Raw genomic sequence first — 27120 nt, 5'->3', positions numbered from 1 at the left:
CGGAGAGTGCAAACAACCCGTTTCAGAGCAGCCAGCTTTACAAAATCATAAACTGTGCTGTATTTACTTCAGATTTTAAAATAGATGGAACATTGCTCACTCTGTGAGTCTCGATGCAACTCCTCTCCCTCCCAAAGCATAATGATCACGGTCGTTAATAAAGCCGGTGTTTTACACTGATGGGTGTTTTTATACTTTTCCCGTGTGTTCCTGTATCGATAAACATTGTGCAGTTTTCTTTTGCATGGTTTAAAGTTTAGATAAATATCATACTATGTGGTATATGTAAATGCATAATTATACTATAAATTTTACGACTTGTTTTTTTTTGCATAAAACTAGGGTTTTTAAAAAATCTTTTCTTTTTAAAAAAGATTTTATTTATTTATTTTAGGGAGAATGAGCGAGAGAGAGAGAGAGAGCTCTGACCAGGGGGAGGGGCAGAGGGAGAGGGAGAAGCAGACTCGCGGCTGAGCAGGGAGCCCGACCTGGGGCTTGATCCCAGGACCCCAGGATCATGACCTGAGCCGAAGGCAGATGCTTAACCTACTGAGCCACATAGGAGCCCCTGAAATTAGGGTTTTGAAGACCCTTTGCATTGGTTAACATGCTGCATAATTCAATTTCATTAATTTAAATGTCCTTATGTGAGTATTCCGTATGTGTTTTTCTGTTCTTCTTTTGATGGACGTTTAAGTTGTTCGCAATTTTTGGCTGTTGCACATAATACTGCAGTAAGTGTTCTCATGGGAGGAATTTTCTAGCCTGATAGCCAGAGGTGGAATTGCTGGATGCGAGGATGTGAGCATCTCAGGCTCAGTGCACAGTGGTCTCCATGAGCCTTGTACTAACCATACTTCCCATTGGCAGGATCAGTGTGCCTATCTCTCTACGACTGGGGCCATTTTTGGTTTGTGAGATTGAGGGGTATGACATGGCATCTCTTTATCCTTTAACTTGTATTTCCCCAGTCCTGGCGAGATTATCTTTGCCTGTGTTTCTTGGCTCTTCAGGTTTCTTCTTCTCTACCTGTTCATGGGCTTTATCTTATTTATTGGATAATCATTTTCATATTAATTTGCATAATGTCTTCGTCTGTTTAGGCTGCTGTAATGTAACACCACTCACTGGGTGGCTTACAAACAGCAGAAATTCATTTCTCCTAGTTCTGGGGACTGGAAGTCCAAGATCAAAGCACAGGTAGATTCTGGATCTGGTGAGGGCCCTCTTCCCAGTTCATAGACGGCCGTCTGCTTGTTCTGTGCTCCCGTGGAGAAATGCAGGAGGGAGCTTTCTGGGGCCCCTTTCATAAAGGCACTAATCCCATTCATGACCCTCCTGACCTAAGTCCTCCCAAAGGCCCTACCTCCTAATACTATCACACTAAGGATTAGGTTTCAACATACGGATTTTGAGGGGGACACAAACATTCAGTCTCTAGTACATGAGTTCTTTCTTTATTTTAAATTTTATTTATTTATTTGAGAGGGAGAGAGAGAGAGAGAAAGAGAGAGCACACAAGCAGAGCAGAGAGAGAGAGGGAGAAGCAGACTCCCTGCTGAGCAGGGATCCCAACGTGGGGCTCAATCCCCTGACCCTGGGATCATGACCCGAGCTGAAGGCAGACGCTTAACAGACTGAGCCACCCAGGCACCCCCGTGAGTTCTTTAAATGTGTATGTAAAAACCAAGGGTCAATTATGTATTTGGAATTTTTCGGTGTTTTTTTGAAAGTAAACTTTTAATGTTAGAACAGTTTTAGTTTCACAGAAAAATTACAAAGGTAGCGCAGAGAGCTTCCGTATACCCCACAGCTTATTTGTTCTATTATGACACCTTATGTCACTATGACACATTGGTCACAATTACTAAACCAATATCAGGACGTATCCGTAACATCCATACTCCACTTGGATTTCCTTATTTTTTTTTAAAAGATTTTATTTATTTATTTGAGAGTGAGAGAGAGCGCACAAGCAGGCAGAGGGGCAGAGGGAGAGAGAGAAGCAGACTCCTTGCTGAGCAGAGAGCCTGATGTGGGGCTCCATCCCAGCACCCTGGGATCGTGACCTGAGCGGAAGGCAGATGCTTAACCGACTGAGCTACCCAGGCGCCCACACTCAGATTTCCTTTTACCCACTGTTCTCTGTCCCAGCATCACACCCAGCCACCACGTCACCTTTTAGTAGTCATGCCTCCTCGGGCTCCTCTTGGCTCTGACAGTCCGTGGCTTGCTTTTTTACTTCCTGTTAGGAGCACTTTCTTGGCCACATGTTCTATATTTTAATGACAAGTTTGTCACTTTCCCTTTCAGATGGGTGCCTTTTGGCTCTTATTTCAGAAATCTTTCATGTTTGGAGTTGTAAAGTCATTTTTGGTTTGTTTCTCTTTTTTAAAGTTTCCTTTCACACTCAAGGCCTTAATTTACATGGATGTGGTCTCTGTCTATGAAAGGGGAATACTTCAATATTCCCCCCATGTGAATAGCCAATTGTTTCCACATCTGTAAAATTGGCCATCTTTTCCCTGTTGGTATGTGGTGACACTTCGGGGTTCCTCGTATGTATGACCGTGTTTCTGGGCTCTGTGTTTGGTTCCATAGTTTTATTTGTCTCTCCCTTTACCACACTGACTTCAGTGCTATTAACTTTATTGTTTTGTTGTGTTTCCAGGAGGATTAGTTTCTTCCACCTCGTTCTTAACATTTTTCTTGGCTGGTTTTGCCCCTTGTTTGCTTTTTCAGGTGCATTTTAGGATCAAGTTCTAAAATCCCATTAAACACAGCTGGTTGGGATTTTGATTGGAATGACCTAGAACGTCTGGATTCATTGGGGGACATCTTTAGAATATAGGGTCTCCCAGTCATTGCATATTGTATTTCTCTCTGTTGACTTAGTCATTCTTTGATGTCCTTCCATAATGGTTTATACTGTTCTTTATAAAGTTCTCATATGGGGGCATCTGGGTGGCTCAGTCGGTTAAGTGTCCGACTCTTGGTTTCAGCTCAGGTCTCCATCTCAAGGTCGTGAGTTCAAGTCCTGCACTGGGCTGCACACTGGGTGTGGAGTCTACTTTAAAAAAATCGGTCTTGTATGTATTTTGTGAAGCTTATTGCTGATGCGTTATTCCTCCTGGTGCTGTTGTGAGTGGGGTCATTACCCTCTCCTCTTTCTCCTCCTCCTTGTTCTCCTCCTCCTCCTCCCTCTTCTCTCTTGTTTCTTTCCTCTTTTCTTCCTCCTCCTCCTTTTTCCTTTATACATGATTTTTTTGGATCTAACACATTGGCCCAACTCTTTATTCATTTTGATAGCTTCTTGGTAGATATGCTTGGCTCTTGTATGTGACAGACACACTGACAAAAGTTAATGACAGTCTAATCTCCTCCTTTCTTATCCCTACAATTGTGTTCGCAGTGAGTTTCGTTGATTAGGACCTCCACTTCCGTGATGGATCGGAGCAGTGTTGACCTCAGTGGGTGCTTTTGGTGTCTCCCTCTTAAGTAAAACATCTGCTGTGTGTTTTTGAATCATAGACTTTAGAAAGTTAAGGAAATTCTTTTCCCTTTTGAGTGTACTGAGATTTTTTTTTTATCATAAAAGTGTATCGAGTCTGTCAAATATTTTTCTGTGTCTATTACGATAACTATGTGGTTTTCTCCTTGGACCTACTAAGGTGATATATTAAAATAATAGTTTTTCCGATTTTCAACCACATGTGATTTCTGAGATTTATCTTACTAATTCATTGTTAATTTTTTCAAAGTGATACATTGGCAAATTTGATTCGCTAGTGTGTTATTTAGGATTAAGTGAAATTGGTGTATATTTTCCTTATATCGTTCTCATTCAGATTTGGTATCAAGTTTATAGCCCCTCCCCCTTTTATTTCTAAAGTGAACTGTGTAAGATGGGGGTAGTTGATTCCTTGAAGGTTTGGTAAAGTTAGCCTCTGTGTCCATATCAGCTTGCTGTTAATTGAGGCCGCAGATTTTGATTGCCAATTTATTTTTAAGTGTCATTAATATATTCGAGTATGATCATTTTTCTTTTGGAAAGTCATTTCCTTTAAGCTTGAAGTATATTGTCACAAAGTTCTTCATAACATTGTTTTATGAAGTTTTAATTAGATTTGCAATAATAAATCCTCCCTTTTTATTGCCAATACTGTTCATTTGTGCTTTTGGTCTTATTTTATGATCAGTCTTACTGGAGTTCTGCATATTTTATATTTAGGTAATAATATTGATTTCTTTAATCTTTCTTTCTTAGGGTTTACTTTTTTATGTCTCAGTTTCTTTACTGTATTTCTTGATTTTTTAAAAAAGTGAATGAATTTAATTCGGTACATTTCACTCTAATTTTGCTTTGGCTGTTTCAAACAACTTTCCATGCTTACTAATACATATTTTATATTTTCTGGTAACATTTACTCTTCATCTCACAAATTATTTGGGAGTACGTTTTAAGTGTCAGAATGCTATTTTTAGAAAAGATTTGCTTATTTGGGAAAGAGAGAGTTTGAGTAGGAGGATCAGAGGGAGAGAGAGTCAGAATCTCAAGCAGGCTCCACACTCAGCTGAGTGCAGAGCCCAACGTGGGGCTCAATCTCATGACCCTGAGATCACAACCTAACCCTAAACCAAGAGTCGGATGCTTAACCTGTTATAGACAGAAAATGCAGTCTGTATGGTATAGGACTTCTGTTTTTAAAGCTCTGTTTTTATGTGCATACACATTTACATTTGTTTTGTCTAATTGGTGAATTGATGCCTTTATCATTATGCAATGCACCCCTTATTCCCTGATAATATTCTTTGTTCTAAGTTTACTTTATCTGATGTTATCAGATAAATACTGAATCTCCAGTATTCTTTTGATTGGTGTTTACTATTTCCGTTTATTTCTTTTTACGTTTGTTATGTTTTTAGAGTTAAGCAGGTTTCTTGTAGATAGCATATAATTGGGATCCACTTTTTCTGTTATCTTGTTAGCTGTTTTCTGTTTCTTCTGTTCTATTCTTTTTAAAAATTTTTTTTCCTGCTCTATTTTAGATTATTTTCATAGTTCCATTTTATCTTCACTATTGGCTTATTATTTGCTCATCTTTAAAAAAAATTTTAATGGTTGCCTTGAGCTTAAAATGTACATCTTTAATCAGTCTATCTTCAAATAATATATTAATTTCATGGGTAGTATGAAAGCTTTACAGTAGAACATTCTCATTTTCTCTCATGTTTTATGCTATTGTCATGCATTTTACTTTTACATAGGCTATAAGAACAAAATATATTGCCACTATTTTTGCTTCATATACTCAATTATCTTTTAGAGTGATTTAAAAAAGAAAGAAAATGTCTTTTAGATATGCCTATAATTTAACCATTTCTGGAGATCTTCATTTCTCTGTGAAGATCCAAGTTTCAAATGTAAATTGATATTATATTCCTTAAGCTTGAGGAACTTTACTGTTTCTTATAGTGCAATTGTGGTCGCAGTACATTTTCTCAGTGCTTGTCTTAGAAGTATTTCTTCTTCGTTTTTTGTAGGATATTTTTGTGGGTATAGAATTCAGGGTTAGCAGTTTTTTCTTTCAGAAATGTGAAGATTTCACCCATGTGTGTTTGGCTTTCATAATTTCTGACAAGAAGTCTGCTAAAATCTTTAATTTGGTTTTCTCAGTGTAATGTGACTTTTCCCTCTTGTTCCCGTCCACATTTCCCCTTCATATTTGGTATTCAGTTGTTTGAATATAGTGGACTTAGGTGTGCCTTCTTCCTCTTCCTTCTTCTCCTTTTCTTATTCTGTATTTACTCTGCTTGAGGTTCTATGAGTTTCTTGGAGCTGTGGTTCGACTCTTTCATTAATTTAGAAAATTTTGGGCCGTTATCTCTTCAAATATGTATTTTTAAAAAAAGATTTAGTTATTCATTTGAGAGAGAGAGCGAGAGCACATGTGAGCAGGGGGAGGGGCAAAGGGAGAGAGGGAATCTTAAGCAGATTCCCAGTGGAGCACAGAGCCTGATGCAGGGGTTGACCTCATGACCCTGAGATCAAAAATCAAAGATCAAAATCAAGAGTCGGCCACTTAAACAACTGAGCTACCCAGGTGCCCCTTCAAGTATGTCTTATGCCAAATTTTCTTTCTCTTTTCTTTCTTAAATTCCAATCACACTTAAGTTTGATTGTTTGAGAGTTTCCCAAAGTCTTTGGAGCCTCTTTTCTAGGGTTTCCCTTTATTTTTCTCTTTATGTTGTAGTTTTGGTAACTTCTCTTGAATTATATACAAGCTAAGTAATTCCTTCCTTAAATATGATGAGTCTACTGGTGAGTCCATCAAAGGTATTCTTAATCTGTTTTCTTGCTTTACGAAATTTCTAGTATTTCTATTTGACTATTTCTAATAGTTTGCATATGTGTGCTGGAATTTTCCATCACACACGCATGTTACCCACTTTTGCCATTAAGGCTTTAATATGCAAATGATAGTTATATTAAATTACCTAATAGTTCCAGCAATGATGTCATATCTACTTCTGGTTTTTTAATATTACTTTGTCTGACATAATATTGTTTTACTCTCGCTTCTTTGTGTGTCTTGTAATTTTTGGTTGAAAGTCAGATATGTAGGAGAGTAGAGACCTTGTTAGGAATGGGTACATCTCTTTTCCTAAGCACTTACAGGATGTGGGAGTGTTGAGTCAATCTAGTCAGTATTTGAACTTGTTTTGGGATTTTTGGGGGTAGCAATTATTGCCTTAGAAATCTGTTGGGACTTCCTTTTTATTGGAGTATAACTTATAATTTATATACAGTAAAATCCACCCTTTTTACAGTATAGTTCTGTGAGTTTGCCAAGTGCATACAATCATGTAACCACCACAATCCAGATACCATTACTCCCCAGATTTCCTCATGCCACTGTGTAGTCAATCCTTACTCCACCTCCAGTCCCTGGCAACCAATGCCCTTCTTTCTGTCATATAAATGGAATCCTATAATACGAAGCCTCTTAATCCTATTCGTTTTCATTTAGCATTATGTACTTAGATCTATCCGTGTTTTTGCACATCTCACAGTTTATTTTATGGCAGAGTACTATCCATGATGTGAATGTACGAATACATTTTTATCCATTTACCAGTTGAAGGAATTTTGTGTTCTTTCCAGATTTTAGCATGTTTAAATTAACGTCTTCTATAGAATATTTACAATGATATTTACATATGAAGTTGTTCTATTCTTTTCCTCTTGCAAATTAATAATTGCTTTTATCTTTATTATTTCTTTTTTTCCCTATATTCTATTTTTATAATTCTGCTTAAGATTTTACTCCCAAAGGCTGTACATGTTCTAGGACGTTTGTAAAAGGGACAGGATGCGATCTTGTGACTTCCGCACTGGGGTAGTGTTGAGCATAAAAGAAACGGAAGAAAAGAAGTTGGGTTTACCAGCAGACCCACCGAGGCACGAGAATGTATGTTCGTAGAGTGGCTATTGGATTGACATTGGCACCAGTATTTCCATGAATACTTCTTATTCTCCATGAAGTAATATGTTCATCATTTGGAGAAGAAAGATAGCCATATCGTAGGTCCACTCCTTTATTTCTTTTCAGGCAACACACAGTTAAGGCACTCCCCATTTATAGAACCATATAGAGCTGGAAAAAACCACCTTTTCAATACCTATACTTTAAAGATTTGTAAAGGCCAACCTAGAGAGGAGAAGAGACTTGCCTGAGATCTCTTGGTGATTAAGCTCTGAAGGTTGGACTCCACTCATCAGTTTTTGGGGAGTGGTATCAGAGGTAGGGGAGAGGCCTGATGATGACACTGGAGAATTTAACAAGTTATGTGGAACATTCAGGCAAGACTTCCACCTTCCTCCTCTCTTTAAGGAAACTAAGTCCAAGCATATATTTTCTGAAGCGAACAATCCCCTTCTTTAAGCTCTGCTTTGCTTCAGGTTAGGCCCTCACACGAGATAATGTGTAAGAGACTAGAATTCCAGTTCTTTTCCAAACGGTTCTATTTCATTTTACTGTAGTTGGAAGGCTTATGATAGTAGGATAGGTGTATGGAAGCTGTGGAGAACTGTACCCTTTGTTTATTTTCTCCCCAAAAGGTGATTTAATTTATCTGAAAGAGAACTCTCTACTTTTCAAAAAAGGCAGTTAAAGGGTGTATGTAATATGCCTCCATGTTTTGCACATGCTGTTCCCCCTGCCTGGACTGCACTTCCTCCCACTTCCTCCCTGTCTTCACTTGGATAGCTTTTACTTGTCCTTCAGGGTAGGTCACCTCGTGCTTTTCCCAACCGGATCACAAGTGCCCCCTTTGAAGTGACCTTAGAACATACCTCTGTCTTGATAATTATCACACTAAATTCTAATGATCTGCTTTCTTGTTTATCTTTCGTTAGACTGAATTCCTGAGGATGCCATCAAGTAAAACACAGTGACTAAACAGATACAGTTTTTTGGCAGAGTTTACCATTTGGGGGACTAACCATTGGCCTGAGGATAACTGACATAAAGTGTTTGTAGTAATAATTCTGCCATAGATTCTGGATTGCCAATGGCTCCTGTTTTCTTACAGGACAAGTTCCATAAGATACTTGGTCTTACTTTTCTTGCAGGCTTTGAGCTGAGATCTCTTGGTGATTAAGCTCTGAAAGCTGGACTCCACTCATGGTTTTTTTAGGGAGTGGTATCAGAGGTGGGGGAGAGGCCTGATGATGACACTGGGGAATTTAACAAGTTATGTGGTACATTCAGGCAAGACTTCTACCTTCCTCCTCTCTTTAAGGAAACTAGGTCCAAGTATATATTTTCTGAAGGTCCAAGAATCTTGGACCAGTTCAGTATATAAATTAGAGATAGGAGGTGATTTATAGAAAGACTCATAAAATATGCCTTGGCCCTTTCTCCTTTTATCTCTTTCTTTATCACTTTGGCTTTTTATAACTCACTTGGAGATACATTTTAAGGTCTGCTTACGTCACGCCCATTATGATTTATGGCTCTGCTCCCTCACCCACCCTTGGCAGAACATTAAAATATATCTGAGGGCCACATCAGCAGCCTATTACTATATTAAAGAGAAGGATATATTAAGAAAGGCAAAGACCTGAGACAGCCTCCAAGAATAGCTTTCCCGAGTAAACATATCCAGCATACAAATTACATTAATTTTGAAATCAAAGGCATCTTCCTGTAACACAAGGCTTACCAATTTCCATGGAAATCTGAAGAGTTCAGTGATAGCCTTTGGAGGTCCCTGTTTAAACGTCTGTAGCAAATCTGACCCTATGAAAAATTCTATAAAATAATTTGGCTTCTCTAGACCAATGGCTCTCACATTTTAAAAATAATCTGGCATCTGCCTCTGGTGATTCTGGTTCAAGAGGTCTAGGAATATAGGAAACTGCATCTTTCATAACAACCTTTGGTTTTATTCTGATGCAAGTGTTCTGGGGACTTCTCTTTGAGAAACACTCGCTCAGGCCTTCTTCCTGGGGGAGGGGAGGTCTTTTTGCAGAAGCTCATGACAGGTGACTCTAGAGTAGGGTTGTTAGCAGAGTACAATATAGCATGAAGGGAAAGGAGAGCTGGTCGTCATCTGTGGTCGCAGACTTGGTTATGTGATGGCCCTGAAGGGAAAAATGACCTTTGCCACCTCTATCATGGTGACTCCCATGGTATTGCTGTCTGCTGGCTTGTTTGTTTTTTTCCAATTAGACTTGAGGGCAGGGACCATGTCTTTCCTCTCTGTAGGCATAGCACCTAATACCATGACGTACGTTTTGCTGAAGACCGAGTATATAAACACATGAATAGACAAATGAATGAGTTGTAATTGTTCATAAATGGAAATAGATCCAAGGTTTCTGGCTTAAAAGTTTTGACCATGCTTGGTAAAGGTCTGGCAAAGGATGCATGGCAGTATGTGGTTTTGAATGTAATACTGCTTTTGCCTATTAAGTTCGTGTCGGAGTTGAAGTAGAACGGTGGCTCCCACGCATGGCTGTACCTCACAGTCACACAGCTGTTTCCAGCCTTGTTTTCTTTTTCACCAAAAAAGTAATACGTATGCTTGGTATAAAGGAAAAAGGAATTTTATCCCATTGCACCTCCCCAGGACCAACCACGTCTACCAGTTTCTTGTGTAACTCTTGGGGCATATTCTGTGCATTTGCAGGCATATGGGATATATACTTTCTTACATGAATGGTCACAGCTTGCATTGGATTTTTTTCAGTTAACAATCTACCTTGAAGATTGTTCCGTATTAAGACACATCGATCTACCTAAAAACTGTAATGGCCACGTGGTATGCCACTGTGTGGTGTCTGTCTACCTACCTACCCATCATCTGTCTAGTAATCAGTTCTTATTATGAGAAATGTTGCAACGAGCATCAGTGAATGTATCTCTTTGAATGCGTGCACAAGTACAGATAGGGTCAATTCTTAGAGGTGGTATTTCTAGGTCAGTGCAACGGCGCACTTAAAATTTTGCACAATTGTTCCCCAAAGAGGCTCCACCAATTACACTCTACCAACCATGTGAATGAAAGTGCCTATTGCTCCAAATCTTTGTTGGGAAAATTTTTGAAATGAAGACTTTCAGCCCCTCCCAAATGTATTGCTTCCAAACCTACTAGGATGAGCTGAGGGATCTGCATTTTTTAAAAAAATTTTATTTATTTATTTGAGAGAGAGAGAATGTGCGGTGAGCGGGGGGGGGGAGTTGGGCAGAGGGAGAGGGAGAAGCAGACTCCCGCTGAGCAGGGAGCCTGACGCGGGGCTCAGTCCCAGGACCCCAAGATCATGACCCGAGCCAAGGGCAGATGCTTGCCAACTGAGCCACCCCAGCAGCCCGGACCTGTGTGTTTTTAAAGCTCCTCATGAAGGGCCACATGATCAGTATTTTCATTTCACACTAGTTCATATCTTGATGAGTCTGACGCAGAAGGTCCATGACTGCATTTGGGAATCACTGGGCTGCTGCACAGTAACCCCCGTATCTACCTGGACCAGATACCAGCTTCCACACTCCCGGTGCCCTCCATCCGTCATAAACACCAGCTAAGGCATAGGGAACTAACCTTGGAAAATAATGTTTCAGCACCTTTGGGTTTGAAGTTCTCCTTTTTCTGCCTTTCTGTGCTTTCCATTTTGGTCTCAAGTCTTCTCTCTTCCTGGTTGAATCACTCAGGGACTAATGTCTTTCCCACAGGTTCACAAAGATGTACTTTAAACACGTCCTCTTTGAGGACACGTTCTTTGACGAGTGCTATTTCGAAGATGTTACATCTACTGATACCTATTTCAAAAACTGCACCATTGAATCAACCATCTTCTACAACACAGGTGAGAACAGGGGCGGTGTGGGTGCACAGTATCAAGGGTGGACTGGTCTTATTTAAGAAGCAGAGTGCCCAGTCATAAGCTTTAGGTGTAGTAAGGTATATACAGACACGGCTACTGAGCGTCAGGGTAGAGAAATGGGTTCTAGCCCCAGGTAAGGCACGGATTAGTTGCACTGTCTTTACCAATGCATTTAATCTGTCTGCATGTTTTATCGTATGTGAAGTGGAAACAAAAGTTCTGGGTGAGTGCTCTGATCTCAAGGAGACCGACGCTCTCTGCTGTAGGTCTTCGGTAGGAAAAAACTATGACACGGATGAAAAGCCAGCATTCCAGGAAGGCTGCATTTTATGTGGGGAGTGCATTCTCGAAGACCTCACATAATTTGAATGTCGCAAAATTCAAGGCTCCTGTTCTCACAGTAGTAAAGGAAAAGGGAAAATTGTATCTTTTCAAGCCTTGTGCATAAAGTGAGATGAGAAGCGTATTTTAAAAAACGCACCATTTTGGACTTCCATGATTAAAAAATATTCACAAAATCCCACCACTCTATCACTCGTTAATTTTACTGCTCTCATTATATGTTAATAACATTATACCAAGGGGAGTTGAGACAAAAGAAAACTACCTGAACTTTACCAGGGGCTTCACCTACATTGTATCTAGTGAGAAAGGTACAATGACTCCCATTGTATAGCTCCGGAAACCCAGGCTTACACCCTTGCCCAAGGCCACAGCTAGCAAGCTGTGGGAGCGTGGATTCATTCCTGAGTTGTTTGGTTCTTAAGTCTGTGACCTTTCCACTGACCTCCATGCATTGTGCGGATATTAGTGTTTTCTCCGGGGCCTCAGCACCGTGGTTGATGCGAGAACATCTTTTTCTTCCATGAGGTCCGCCTCGAAACGTTCCATATCTGGCCTCCAAATATCCCTCTGTCTCTAAATGATCCATTATGAGATGTACCTTCGTAAATTTTTTTAGCCTGAATTTTAAAAAATGAGAGCTACATTGCCTATTCGTCATTAAAACCTGATGCATCTTTCAGTTTCTTCTTCCAAGTTTTAAGATTGCCTCTTTTTTTTCATACGTGGGGATTGGTGCAGACACCAGTAGTCATGAAATGTCAGTGCTGGGAAGTGATGGAGAGAATCAGGCGTACTTTTCCAATTTTGTAGGAGGAGTTTCGGGAAGGTTAAAGAGGGCCAGCCGCAGAGCCAGTTCCCGAAACCCAGATTTTCTGAGAGCTCACTTAGGCACTCTTTCTGCTCAGAGTTGGTGTTAGAAGGTGTTGGAAGTCTTGGGAACTAGGTCCAAAGCAAATGGTTTATATTTTTTAAAGACTTGATTTTTTGGGACATGTTTTAGGTTTACAATGAAATTAGAAAGAAGGTACAGAGATTTCCATAGAACTCCTGCCCCCGCATCCTTGTCTCCCCCATTATCAACATCCCCCCACTAAAGTGGTGTATTTGTTATCATCCCAAGTCCAGAGTTTACAGGAGGGTTTCCTCTTGGTGTTGGACATTCTTTGGGCTCGGACAACGTATAATGGCATATATCCACCATTATCATGCCATGTAGAGTATTTTCACTGTCTTAAAAATCCTCTGTGCTGTCCGTATTCATCTCCCCTGCTCCCCACCCTGGAAACTACTGAGCAAATGGTTTGTAATTTTATTTTTAATTTAATTTAATTTTTATTTTTTTAAGATTTTATTTATTTATTTGTTTTAGAGAAAGAGAAAGAGAGGGAACATGAGCAGGGGGAGGGAGAGAGAATCCCAAGCAGACAGTCCCTGAGCACAGAGCCTGACGCGGGGCTCAATCCCAGGACCCCAAGATCATGACCTGAGCTGAAATCAAGAGTCGGACACTCAACCGACTGAGCCACCCAGGCGCCCCGCAAATGGTTTTTATTTTGAAGAATGTTCAGATTTCTGCATGGGCTCTGGAGTGGACACCTCAATCTGGACCCAGTGTTTTTGTCTTCTGCTTCGTATACGCTGGGTAGTCTCGGAGGAGTGGCCCGGCCTTGGTGTGGACCCTGGTGTCATCTCACTGATGGCAACAGGACAGTTTCCTACTCGAGAGATGATGTATTCAGATGTGCCTCTCCAGGAGTGTTCGTTTCATTTCCCTTTGCTTATGCGAAGTTGAAGCTGTCATTACATAGAGTTTTCTCTCTTCATCCACACCTGGCCACACATCACCTTGACTTTGAAATTGTCTGATTGCTGGAGGCTTGGGGCAGCCTGCCCGGGGAGGGGGCACAACTCCATCCCCGCCTCTGCCCCATCTCTCTCCAGACCCCCTCCACTGTACCTGAATCCAAGGTATCCTTCTCTCCCCAGACCTCTACGAGCATAAGTTCATCAACTGCCGGTTTATCAACACTACCTTTCTGGAGCAGAAGGAGGGCTGCCACATGGACTTTGAGCAGGATAATGACTTCCTGATTTACCTCGTCAGCTTCCTCGGCAGTCTGTCCGTCCTGCCCGGGAACATCATTTCTGCCTTGCTCATGGATAGAGTTGGCAGGCTCAAGATGATTGGTGAGTAGTTAGGGTGCCGCATCTCCTCCAAGAGGCAAGGATGGTGGCTTTCAAAGTGTATCAAGGAAGAGGGTTTTTTCTTTTCTTAAAGAAATCTTGCACTGGAAACCAAACAGTAAGATGGGATCTGCTGGTGGGGAGCCTGGGAGGCAGGCGTGTCTCCAAAACCCCAGGACTCCATGGATGTAGTTTGAGGCCTATGGTCCAGGTCAGGGACTCATCTTCATTTCCCAGCCGAGCAATTCCGTGACAATCACTTATGCACTATTAGCACTTCGGTAGGGATATTAAACATGCCCATCCTACCTGCTTTGTAAGATGATTGTTGGAAAATATATAAGATGCTCTTCAATGAACATTGGTTTGTCTGATGGGTTTAAAATAGATTGCGTTACTTATTATGATTTCATAGTGATCACACTTAGGTTTTGGAGGTGGACAGACTCACCTCCGAGTCCTATCACCTCAAGGCTATTTGACTTTGGACATGTTCCTTTACTTCTCCAGGCTTCAGTTTCCATATCTGTACCTATAACTAGCTGGTAGGGTTCTGTGAGGCTTGAGCATAATGTAGCCAGAGGACCTTAGAGTGCTTGGTGCCCTGTAGGTTCTCGAAAATGCTAGAAGTTTTCATGTATGCCTTGCTTCACTGCACCAGGACCCGTAACAGTTTGCTACAGAAACACAGGCTGTGCACGGAAAGTGAGAAACAAAACATACACACCCAGGGCCAGGGAAAACATATATAGGAATATATATATTGTAAGGCCAGGGTGGGGAGGAGAACAACACGCTGATACACACGCCATGAAGGGTCTACTCTAGGGTTGTAGTAGATCAGGAGAATTAATACCCACTCCTTAGCAGCAAAGCTCAAAGGGAAATAAAATAAATCACATAGTCATTTTGTCAGAGAAGAGCACATTGATCAGAGCTTGGCACGGGAATCTTTTGCCAGTGTGGGTCTCATCGAATATTATTATTGTAAAAGTAGCATGAATATTCAGCAGTGTGAGCATAAAAAGGCAGCGTGTGGGGAGGATGGAGTCACATGTAGGCATGGCAGATGGAGCTGTCTCCAGGGTCAGAGTGGGGCGCTGGATAGACCTGAAGCCCCTGGGGGAAGGGCAAGGTTGACTAACTCCTTCATGCCCGAGCTTTTCCACAGAAGGTAGCTTACAGTGCAAGAACAGGGACTGGGAATCAGATGGCCATCTCTGCTGACATTTGCTTTATCAGTCTACACACCTTCCTTTCCTTCTCTGAGCTTCTGTTTCACAATTGTGAAAGTAATACCTTCATTTGCACCAATGAGATAAGGTGTGTGAGTAGACAGGTGACATTTCTGTCGTTCTGCCCCTGGCCTTTCCAGCCCCAGGTTGAACAGCGAATGCTATGGTTGAGCCCTGGGGGTAGCCCAGGACGTCCTTGGGAAAGCAGGGTCTACGAGAGGTGGGGGGGATGCACGTGTGCAGGGGCGTGGCCCGCCCCCTGGAACAGCCATATGCTCCCCCATGGAGGCAGAAGGAAGGCTGGACGAGGGGAGGAGGCAGGGCAGCCGGAGAGCGGACACCCCCTTTGTGGCCGCTGCACCCCTTCTTGGCGTCAGGCATGTATCCCAGATCAGAACTGATTTCTGCCACGTGCCCCAAACTGGAGAGCTGGAACTACTATTTCTCATTCTTTGGATCCCCCTCTTTCATTCATGTCTGTATTTTGTTTCTGAGCTGCGCTGTTAAGAGCTCAGACAGTTCTTTCTTCGACCTTTAGTAGAAGGTCCGGCGTGAGGCGGACCAGCTGTGCTTTTCTCAGTGCACAGCACACACTGGATGCTGAATACACATCTCGATGGGACGTGGGTGACCTGTTTGGAAATAGTCTTTCCATGAAAGGAAAGAGCTATTTCCTTAGACAAATTCCCTCTCAGATCTCCTGGGGCATCAGATGTGTCCCGCAGACAACGGGAAGGGAGCAGTCACCAAAACCGACAGCCTGCTCATGCTCACGGAGCAGATGATCTACTGGGAGAGACAGACATAAACTAGAAATTTCATTGAACAAACACTTATAAAACACGTGTTATAGGTCAGGCTTCGTGCCAAGCATTTTGTAAATATTAACATATTTAACACTCAATAACTCGGTGAGGTAGGTACTATTTTGTTGCCAACATTTTACAGATAGGGAAAGTGAGGCAGCACAGAGAGATGAGGAGACTGGCTCAAGGTCATGCAGGGGAAGCTGGGACTTGAACTCGGGCCTCTCCATCACAAGGGAAATGAGAATTAACAGAGTGGAAGTACAGTGGGCCACAGGGATCTACAGTAGGATTACCTAACATCGTTGAGAGGTCAGTTCCCTGAATATCGCTTGATTTATTTGATGGTAATGTTTTGTATTCAATCAACATTTGTCAACATTTACTGTAAGCCAGGTGCCATGGCTGGCCAATTTGAAGAAGGCATGTGTTTAGATGATATGGTTCCCAAGGCACTTGTGGTCCTGTAGATGTTTGCCTCCTTCCTAGCTGTTTGGGAAGATGTTACCAGGTGACCTGCTCACAGCCCTGCCCCTTCCAAGAATCCGCAGAATTCAGGTGACAGTTACCATGTCCCAGCTCCTCAGTCGGGTTTGGCATCAGTGTTGGGAGCTCCAGATCTGAGGGGGAGATTCCAGGCAGAGCCCCCTTCACCCCCTCAGGAAGCCCTTGTGGGGGAGGCCAGGCCACCAACATGGCTTCTTGGCAACGGGTCCCCCAGGGTCCTGATGCCTGGCGGGGGAGCATTGGCCTGTTTCCCAGCTGGTTGTTTGGAAGCCGCTTTCTTTCCTTCTGCTAACTATTCCCACTGCATTTCCAGCCATACTCCTGGTCCCTGTCCTGCATCCACTCCACACTCCCCAAGCTCTTCTGGGATGGATGGAATGGATTTGGACAGCATTTGACATGGCCTTCTTTCAATGAGACCTCTTATCATGAGTCGTATCAGCCAGAGTGCTGGTGGGAAAAAGAATCCACTCCAGATAGTTCTAGTGAAGAGACTTTATGGATGGGATGTGGCTTTTGAGGCGGGGGGCCGGGGGGGGGGAACAGGGTTATGAAACAAATAAGGCAGATGAGATACCCGGATGTTAGCAAAACTGGCAGCAGCTACCACCCCTAGGATTGCAGGGAGAAGACGGCACTCACAGAGCCCAGGGAGAGCTGGAAGCAGGGAGGTGGAGGCTTCTGGAAGGATCTCTAGGCTTGGGAGGGGATGAGGCCATGACCAAAAAAGGGCTTTATAGATAGACAGGAATCCGGAGGAAATACTCCAACCCCTATCTGTTCCCAGCTGACGAGGGAGCCGCAGGTATGCAGTCCCTGGGGTTAACTTCTCAGGGCCCGGGGCAGGGCTGAGAAGGGCAGATCAGATATCTGGAGTGGAGATAGGATACATGGAGAATCAACAGCAGGGCCCTTCCGGTTTTCTTCTGCAGCTCATTTATAGTTCTGTTCCCAATAGCATGTAAGCTCCACGAGGATTTTTTGACACTGCTGTGTCTCAGGCACCCAGAACGATGTCTGGGACATAACAGATTCTCAAGGAATGTGCCCTCAGCCTCCTCCCCAGTAATTCCGGGCTGGGCAACTCCGCAGAGGGAAGATTTCACAATCCTTCCAGAAGGCTAACTCTGGTGACATGACCCCTGCAAAAGGCTCTAATCCCGTGGCTGGAGTGCCATCTGTGTGTGTGGGGGGGGTCAAGCTGCGCTTTCTCTGGGTGGAGATGGACCTGTGACTTGAGGTAATCTGTTACTTCAGGCACACCTGTGAGGATGGGAGAGGGGAAGGCCTATGGGTGGCAGTCTTGTCTAAGACATGGGCTTCATGGTTTTTTTTCCTGCCCTTGACCTCCCCCCGTAGGTGGCTCCATGCTAATCTCGGCGGTCTGCTGCTTCTTCCTGTTTTTTGGCAACAGCGAGTCTGCGATGATTGGCTGGCAGTGCCTGTTCTGTGGCACCAGCATTGCCGCCTGGAATGCTCTGGATGTGATCACGGTGGAGCTGTATCCCACCAACCAGAGGTCGGTTCTTCCCTGGGCTCCCCTCTGGGACGTGTTCAGACTTCTTGGGCCAGAAGTCTACCCATTCCAACATCCTTCCCCACAGCCATCTTGGCCTTCTGGTGTTTCATGGGCCAAGCATCTCTTCGGTGGTTGAGTTTCTCTTGCATGGGGGCTGGCATAGGCATGGCGGTGAGCAGGCTAAAGTCTGATGGTGTGGGGTGAGGGGCCAGGTACAAAGGACAAGTACAAGCCATGTTCGGGAGAGAGAAATGAGGGTGACGCCATAGGTATCATGCACTCCAGAGAGGTGAGAGTATTGGGAGAGAGGGGGAAAAGGGGAAGAACTAGATAAGCAAAGGGTGGGGGAGAGGCAGGGGCAGATAAAGGTGGGGATGACTCCTGATGGTCTAGGGCATTTGCAAACAATGTGGTAGGAATGCCTGGTGCTTACTTTTATTTTTGTGCAAGTCGTATGGAAAGAGGCCTGTTTGAAAGGCATAGGGTCAAAGCCATTAGGTAGCAGTCATCTCTCCTTATGGAGAGGGAGCTGTGAATTTTAAGGATGGCGGGTAAGTGGTCCTATGGTCAAAAAGGAGTGCGAAGTGATGTGGAAGGTAAAGGAAATTCTGCGAAACTTCGTAATGGTATTCCCCAAATTGGTGACAGAGGAATTAGAAGATGGATAGCTACGGCAAAGCACAGTAGCCCGTATTTGGAGCCCCTCTCTCCTGAACCAAAGAACTTCTAAGTTTTACAAAAAATAAGAGGAGGAAAAATTATCATTATTTCAATGGTATATGATTTTTACATCTAAGAAACCCAAGACAATTAACTAAAGAGACTGTTAGAAACAGTAAAATAATTTGATAAGGTAGTCAGTAATAAAACTAACTTAGTAACATATGGGATTTAAAAATGTATCCAAACATTTAAAAGTAAAACTGAATTCCATTTCATAATAGCAGAAATCATAAAATATCTAGGAATATAAGACTATAAGGAACAATAAGAAAGATAAAACACTTATGTGAAGAAAACCATAAAGCTTTCCTGAGAGATAAAACAGAAGACTTACATATATGTCAAGATATACTTTCTGAAATTCTAAGAAGATTTATTCTTACATAAATTTCAAATCTTCTTTTGTTTCCTTCTAACTTCAAAGAGTCCCCTCAGAATTCAATGAGATTTTTTTTTTCCTTCCCTCTGGAAGCTTGGGACCACTTTGGAAATTTCATTTGGAAAAATACACATGTGAAAATATCCAAGAAAATTCTGAAGACAAAAAGATTGAAATTGGAGGCTAGTTATATATAACATGATTAAAAATGTAAAAAAAAATTCATGTACAAAAATATGAACACATTCTTAATAAACCTGTGGTATGAAAAAGAAATATTTTGTGTCAGTAGAAGAAAGCTGGTGTTGGGAATATAGTCTCTGTATACAGATGGAGTCATGAGAGGACAGATGATTAAGATCAGTTGTCACTGAGGAGACACCTGGCTGGCTTAGTCAGTAGACTGTGTGACTTTTGATGACGGGGTAGTGAGTTTGAGCCCCACGTTGGATGTAGAGATTACTAAAAAAAAGAAAAAAATTAAAAAAAAAATAGTTGCCCCTCAGAAGTGTGATCGAAGGACAATAATTAGGATTTTGCCACGGATGACAGAAATCTCAAATAACTGCAGCCTTAGGAAGGGTAGGAATTTCCTTTTTCTCTCCTGTAGAAGTCAAGAGCAGGCACTGGCAGGCTCTTTTCATCTTGTTGATCACCCTTTCATGAACTCAGCCATGCGCCAAGATGAGACCATCTACATTTTTGGAAGCAGGATGGAAGGAAGAAAAATGGAAGAGAAGAGAGCAAAAAGTACCACTCATGACATCTCTCAAGGAAATTTCTCGGGAGCTGCCACTTGCACTTACATCCCATTGGCTAAAAACATAGTCACATGGCCAGAGTCCACAGCAAGGGAGTCTGGGAAATGTAGTCTATGTTTGGAGAAATGCGAGTTAGGGACATCTAGCAGTGTCTGCCATAGGAGGGTCTGGGTGTTATTAAGGAGGAACAGTGACACTTTCTGCTTCATTCTCTCTGTTTTTTCAGTGTTTCACAATATGCATGTCTTATCTGTGACAATTTCAAAGAGATAATATTTGAAAAGAGAAAGAAAACAAGTGTGAAGGAAATACTCCGGAGTGTTATAGTGGTGATTGCCTTTCAGTGTTGGGGTTATAAACCTTTGCACCTTTATGTTAGTCTGTATTTCCAAATTTGATTAAAATGAGAATGTTCGACTTTGACATTTAGCAATAAAAGTTCCCTCCCACACCTTCACTATACCTTCCCTCACAACAAGGGAAAGAAAGGACCCAGTCACTCTCATCCAAGGAGGTCTGGTTCATCTTTTAGAATGATTACTCTCTTCTTCTTTCACAGGGCAACAGCCTTTGGCATCCTTAATGGATTATGCAAATTTGGCGCCATCCTGGGAAACACCATCTTTGCTTCTTTTGTTGGGATAACCAAAGTGGTTCCCATTCTTCTGGCCGCAGCATCTCTCGTTGGGGGTGGCCTGATTGCTCTTCGGCTGCCAGAGACCCGAGAACAGGTCCTGATGTGAACAACCTCTGGGGAAAGAAAATGGTGGAAGAACCTTATCCAGGAACGTTAAGTGCACCCACGCTTCCTGTCTGTCACTGTGCAGAGGACGCAGGAGGAGAAGTTAATTTTGTGACTCCTGGCTTAGGACCCATTTCAGCTGTCAATACGTGTGTAACTCAGGTGACTGACTTGGGGGTGTCCTGAATCACCTTTAGAATCCCAGAGCTGTGTTCTTGGCTTCGGGTCTCCCCAGCCCATGCAGGGGAAGAAGGATCACATCTTCCAGTGGGTGCATACACAGAGCAAGGAGTGTATATTCCCCAGAGGGAGGTGCAAGGACTTATTTGCATTTCAAGATGAATTTGAGGGCGAGAAACATTTAAGCTCCTCCTCCATAAAGTTTCTCGGAGCCCAATGACCTAACAAACTGACTTGCCAGGTGAAGTTAGAGTCATCATAGAAATATTGGGCCGGACGTACAGGATACTTATATTTTTGCATTTAAAAGTATCACCGATCCAATGTTCCATGGGAAAATTGGCACAATGGCATTGAAGATACTCTAATATAGAAAACCAAAAATTTGAGAAATATCTATAGAAACCTACTCTCCCCTCAACCAAGCGTCCTAGGTTTTCCATGACGACGAGGTGGTGAATTGAAGGATATGCTATTTATTCCTGTTTCGATCTCTTCAAAGAAACTGAATGCGATACGTATCCTGTAAACTAACCTTGTACATAAACTCTATCTGGGTTTCATTTGCAGAAATGGTACCTGCAAATATTTGCCAGCGTTTTAGCCATATTTTGGGAGGAGTTGGTGTTTGGGGTCCCAGGAAATTGGGTCTGGTTGAATGAAATGCAAGCACAATATCTTATAGCCATTTAACTCGCTGTCAGGAGGATGCACGTCACAAACTCACGTTGTACAGTTCGCTTAATCCAGGCACTTTTCTTCGTGTAGGTGGAGTAGTTCCTTTTCTCTCTTACGCAGATCACTTGCTAAACAAGCTCACCATCGTGGGTACCGGCATTAGACGCTGCTGCTTCCCCAGAAACAACAGAAGGGTTCAGGGGCCTCTGGCACTCTCTTTATAGGCAAGAGTAAAACACAGCGGACAACGTGAGGGATTGAGGGAGAGATGGGAAAGTGTAGCCACAGTTCTCCAAAGCGTAAATTCTTTTTGTTTCTTTTAGCTGTAAAACATGATCTGTATTTGTTATCATGGCCAGGTCCCATGAGAAATCGATGCTATGTGTCTCGGTTCAGGACGTTTGAAAACAGATGTCAGTGGCATGGGAATTAGGGCATGCAGTGGATGTCAGGCATGTTTCCCTTCAGTGCTCCAAATGAATTCTTTTCTGAGACCTGTTTGGAACATGCATGGGGGTGGGGGTGGGGTGGGGTGGGCAACCCAGGAAAACTGCTTTGGCAAGGGTCAGCAATAGACTGAAGTCTTGACAACACAGCAAAGGAAGGTTTCTTACACTGGAGCTCTCCAGCGTGGGAGGGCAGTGAGCTGTGAGCTCTCGTCCCTGGAGGTGGACTGGCCGGGGCCAGGTGAACAGCAGTTTGCAAGAACTCATGCTTCGAGTTGATTTGCAGTGTTCTCAGTGCTGTCAAGTGCCACACGGTCCCTATCCGAAATCGCCAGAAACTGAAGCAGGATAATGATGACCCCATGGCGTGTTTGCTCAGCTTTGGGGAGACACTTAGGCTCCAGGACCGCTTCAGGACCTCTTTCTGTTTTTCTCTGGAGTAACAGGTAGACAGGAGGAAAGAGTAAATATTACAACACCTTTCCACCTTGGATCTGAGATCAGTTTTAATGGTTAAAATGTTGACTCTGCTTTCTCTTGTCTCCTACCTCTTTATTCACTCTTTTTTTCTTTGCAGGGAAGGAAGACATGTCAACTCCAATATGACACCCTGACCCCCCAGTATATAAATATACTATTGTGTATTAACATTTCTCTCAGTGTTTTATAGGAGTCCCCTAACATAAAGGCTACATCAATAAGGAGAGTCCCAATGTAACATAGCTGTAAAATACTTTCTGTACTCTGACCATGTGAAATGCAGTGGCTAGGTTTGTTGGAGAGAATCGCGTAAACGGAGATGGCTGCATCCCTTGTAACATTATTCTTCAATGGGATGATACGATTTACTGAGCCTCTACCGCTTAAGAAATTTACAAAGCAGGTAGAGTCTGCATTTGTAGTTAAGATGGATCTTGTAAATCTCACGTCTGATTAATTTTTGAGTGTTGAGGTGGCTGCCATAATTTGGGGGTAAATTCCATTTGGTTTTCAAGCTCTAACTTCTGCATTACCTTTATGGCTCCTTAAACCAACCACCTAACCAACCAAGGGCAGTTCCTCTCTCATCCATCACGTAGCCCTTTGTAAAGGGTGCAGCCAGGCTCTGCAGCCTTTCCCCGTCCGTGAAGGATTGCCTAGTGCTGGTACCTGGCCACTTCTTCAACGCTGTCATTCCTNCTGAGATAAATGCTTCTTTAAAAATAGTCTCTGTGGCAGGTTATTGGGGGATAATGTACAGCATCCCTGGCCAGGCACTTCTTTTTCATTTCGTGTTCTACCCCAAGAAACTCCCAGTGGCATCCTTGCTGCGCGGAAGGACGAGGTTCTCCTTCGTTGAGCAAAGCGTTCACGGTTCACGACGTATTTTATGATGCCGTTTTGGGAGTCGTTACTTTTAACAGCCTCAACCGTGTTGTGTCATCTCTTGATGCTGATTTTGGACCTTCTGTTTTATTGGAAATAATTAGTGAAAGCTCTGTGCCTATTTGTGAAGTCCATAGCACACGCACCCGAGGTCATGTGATAAAGTACCACGTTCCCAGGGTTCCCTGCTACCTTGTATTAGCTCATTAAAAATAATAATAAAAATAACTATAAACAAACCTTCAAGAACTGAGGCTAGAGGTTATTTCCAGACACTAAGGTTTCTTCTGGATTCCTAAGCTGATTGGATTGGTTGGGGTTGGCCTGTTGAGAATTGTGTCTTTCATCTTATTTTGCATGTGGGGACATTGAGAGGTCCAACGATGTGACCCAGGAGACATGTAGCATGGGGAGTGGGTTACAAAGCCTACAGTGAGGCTGTCTCTATAATTCTGGAGTAATCTCTCAGTCAGTAATCCCCTCCTACCGGGCCTCCCGTTGAGTCTCTGAGGAATGGGAGCGCGAGACAAACATTTATCCTCCATTGCCAGAGGCCATTCATAGACAACTCACTTGATTGTCTTACCTGGAATAAGTGGAAGGATCGCCATATATATGAAAAGATTGGTATTTATGAATCCATCTGGTCACAATAAATCCTTACTGTGCTCATACCATGTGCCAGGCTCCATGCTGAACCCCGCGGGATCCAGCGGTGAAAACCCTGGTCACCGGTCCTGCCTCCTGCCTCCTTCTACGTAGAGCAAGTGGGCAAGATGGTTATTAAGTTGGCAATAAAAACAACGAGCGATGATCTTATCATCGGTAAAATGCACCTTCTGCTTGGAAGAGGATTCTCATTTCCCCACCAGCCAACTGTGGATTTCTGAATCTCATTGTTTTCTTTCCCGTTTCTCTTTTCCTTAAGGAGTGTGCTCATTTCTTATCTTCATAAACCAGGTAAGGGAAAAGACACCCGAGCTCATTTTCTCCAGAACGTACTCAGTTTTTACTTCGTTGACTTTGCAGATGATTGTACAAGGAAGAAGGGATGGGGGCCCGGAACGCAAGCAGGACACTGGGTAGTGGGCAAGGCTCCCAGGAGTCCCGGGCAAGGGGTTTCTACTTTCACCTTTGGCTCTTTTAGGGGGCATCTGAGCTAACACTGACGCAGTCTTTAGGGTTTGGTTAGGATTAGGTTGGATAAGCCCCAACCAGCAGGTTTAGAGTATATCCATAATAAGTTAAAGGTTCATCTCTCTCTCGTATTAAGGAAATCCAGAGGAAAGAAAGCCATAGCTGGTATGGCTGATTTGTGGTCTGGAACAGACTCCTGCCTTTAGGCTCCTCAATTCCTCAATTTTTAGTGCACTTTTTCCATGAGGCCACCTCAGGGACCGGGATGGCAATTTTCCTGCTGGTCCTCACATCCACGGTTCAGGCAGGAAGCAGAAGGAAGAGTTAAGGGGCAAGGGCCAGCACCTCCCAGCTAAGACCTCCTCCCTTGAAACTTCTTTTAGATGCTCCTTCCAGTTTCTTCCATATGTATATTGCCATCCTTCCTCCAAATTGAGGATCCTGCCGCTAAGGGAGGAGGGGAGAAAGGAGAGGGTGGCTCATGCTTCTAGAACCTTAGGGTGTATCAGAATCCCCTGGAGGGGCATTCAAACTCACACTGCTGGGCCCCACCCCCAGCTGGGGTGGAAACAGAGAAGACGCATTTCTAACAACTCCCAGGTGTTGCGGTGGTGTAAGGCCTTCGGGCCGTATTTTGAGAAGCACTGACAGCCTACCAATTTCATCGGTTGGGAAGCTCTGGTACCCTGATCGTTTAAGTCTAGCCCAACCCGAAACTCACAAAAGCTAACAGCTCCTGAAAAATGCTCACCATCTTCTCGAAGTCCAGAGACAGTCCACTAGGGGCAGAGCATCTGGAACTGAAGAGCATCAGTAAAAACACTCCCTTCCCTGGAAACTGCTTGGGTTCACTCAGACCTTGAACTTAGGAGCCCATGTCTATTTGTAGGTCTCTAATTATTTCCTGGGCTCAGCAGAGGGTAGACACCCTTTCACTGGGGGTTGATGAGCTCTGTTTTGCCTGTTTCCATGAGGTAATGACTTTTACAGACACAAATATATTTTTGGCACATTGTAATCCGTTAGGCCTTAGATCGGTTCTCTTTGCTACTAAAAGCGCGGGGGGGGGGGGGGTTGGTAATAAGGACATGCCTAGGTGTGAACCTGACCTGTGACTGTCAATCTGAACTTGGTTTGGAAAGGTTTCTTGAAAAAGGTGAAGAGATATTTCCTTTAGGTAAGAGAAAGGCAGAGTAGGACAAATTCCTTTACTTAGACCTCATTCAACACATATTTACAGAATGGCCCCCATGTGTCTCGTGGTCACAGGTCCCTACCTTTAAGTGGTCCCCACCTCCCTGACCCCATCCAAAGTCTTGTGCTTTTGTGGGTAGCTGTGTGGCGTTCAGGTATAGCCCTAGGAGGAGTTTGGAAATAAATCCCTTTGCATTTGAGGCAAGCTTATAGCACATTTTACTTAATTTGCATTAGTATGGGGAGGAAATTTCTATGCATGGTTTTGGTGATAGCAATGAAGTTTCTAAAAAGATTAATGATGAAATGAAACAGAGACTAGAGCTATCCACAAAGGTTAAGTGGAGAAATAAAAGTTATGTCATGGCTAATTATGGAATGAAGAGGGGCTCTGTTTAGCAGGACTGTAATACACCTTCTGGAAATTTTGAGCCATGAGCTGAGTTCCTGTCACCTCACCTGAAACACATACTCAGCTGTCCATGCACCTCTGGTCCTGCTGGTTTAAATGATTTTTAAATTTTTAGAAATGATAAAGATGTACTCCTTCAGAAAGAGACTGTCCTCTACCCAAGGTAATGTGGCCGCCATATTTGATAATTTTGCTGGGAAGGGGAGTCTGTTTAATCAGTGACTGTCGCTCAAACCCATGGTCCCATCTTCCACTTCTTACATATGATATAGAATCTCAGTTATGCCGATTTCTCAAAATCAGCCTGTGTGATTTCAATAGGGCATGAACAAAAGACCCGTAAAAAGATCTTTGCGGGAAAACCAGACTTTGGACTATAGCACAAAAGACTGCTTCAAAAATACTCAGAAAACAAGTGGTAAGCTAAAGATGAACACATTGTAGGTGACTCTTACTTATTAACGTGTTTCTCCCAAGAATTACAAAGCAAATTCTATCAACCTCAAAAATATTTGAAAGTGATAAAACTAAACTGTAAAATGTGTTTTATGATATAGCTTTCTTTTCAATTTGGAGTTGGTCAGTTGGGGTCAAGAAAACCCAAGTATAACCAATGTTTGGAGTGGATCACTGATAGCTGATTTGCTTGTCCTTGTACTAATGATTTTAATAAGGACAATTTACAGAAGCCTACAGTCTATATATTTTACAGTGGAAAAAAACTAGAAACCAAAGATTTTTTAAAAAGATTTATTTATTTATTTGAGAAAGAGAGAGAGCATGAGTGGGCGGGGCAGAGGGAGAGGGAGAGAGAATCCCAAGCAGACTCCGTGCTGAGCACAGAGCCAGATGCGGGCCTTGATCTCAAGACCCTGAGATCACTACCCGAGCAGACTAAGAGTCAAGTGCTCAACCAACTGAGCCACCCAGGTGGCCCAAAGATTTGCAATCGGAATACAGGTTGTCCATTGCTGAGATGTGTGTTAGAACCAAGGCTGTCACGAGTGAAGCATAGAAAGGGTATTGATGTGTATCCAGCATATTTAACACATTATTTTGAAAGATAGCTCAACATTTTAAAGTTACATTTTGGGGAATGGGAGGTATTCATAACATAC

General features: G+C 42.9%; 1 protein-coding gene across 3 annotated transcripts in view; it reads left to right on the top strand.

Moving 5' to 3' along the window:
- Nucleotides 1-21190, top strand: part of SV2B (synaptic vesicle glycoprotein 2B) — a 65309-nt gene extending 44119 nt beyond the window's left edge. For 2 of the 3 annotated variants that reach the window (XM_008687651.2, XM_040642756.1), the window contains 4 exons: nucleotides 11238-11371; nucleotides 13721-13921; nucleotides 17826-17985; nucleotides 20408-21190. In XM_008687651.2, the coding sequence (XP_008685873.2) occupies nucleotides 11238-11371; nucleotides 13721-13921; nucleotides 17826-17985; nucleotides 20408-20591 (679 nt within the window). In that variant the 3' untranslated portion in view covers nucleotides 20592-21190. The remainder of the gene's footprint in view (nucleotides 1-11237; nucleotides 11372-13720; nucleotides 13922-17825; nucleotides 17986-20407) is intronic. The other variant, XM_040642755.1, reaches the window with a different exon arrangement.
- The last annotated feature ends 5930 nt before the right edge of the window (nucleotides 21191-27120 follow it).

Source organism: Ursus maritimus, unplaced genomic scaffold, assembly GCF_017311325.1.
Source record: "Ursus maritimus isolate PB19 unplaced genomic scaffold, ASM1731132v1 scaffold_27, whole genome shotgun sequence".
Taxonomy (NCBI): Eukaryota; Metazoa; Chordata; class Mammalia; order Carnivora; family Ursidae; genus Ursus; species Ursus maritimus.
The sequence above is the reverse complement of the archived record's forward strand: the minus strand, read 5'-3'. Positions and strand labels throughout refer to the sequence as shown.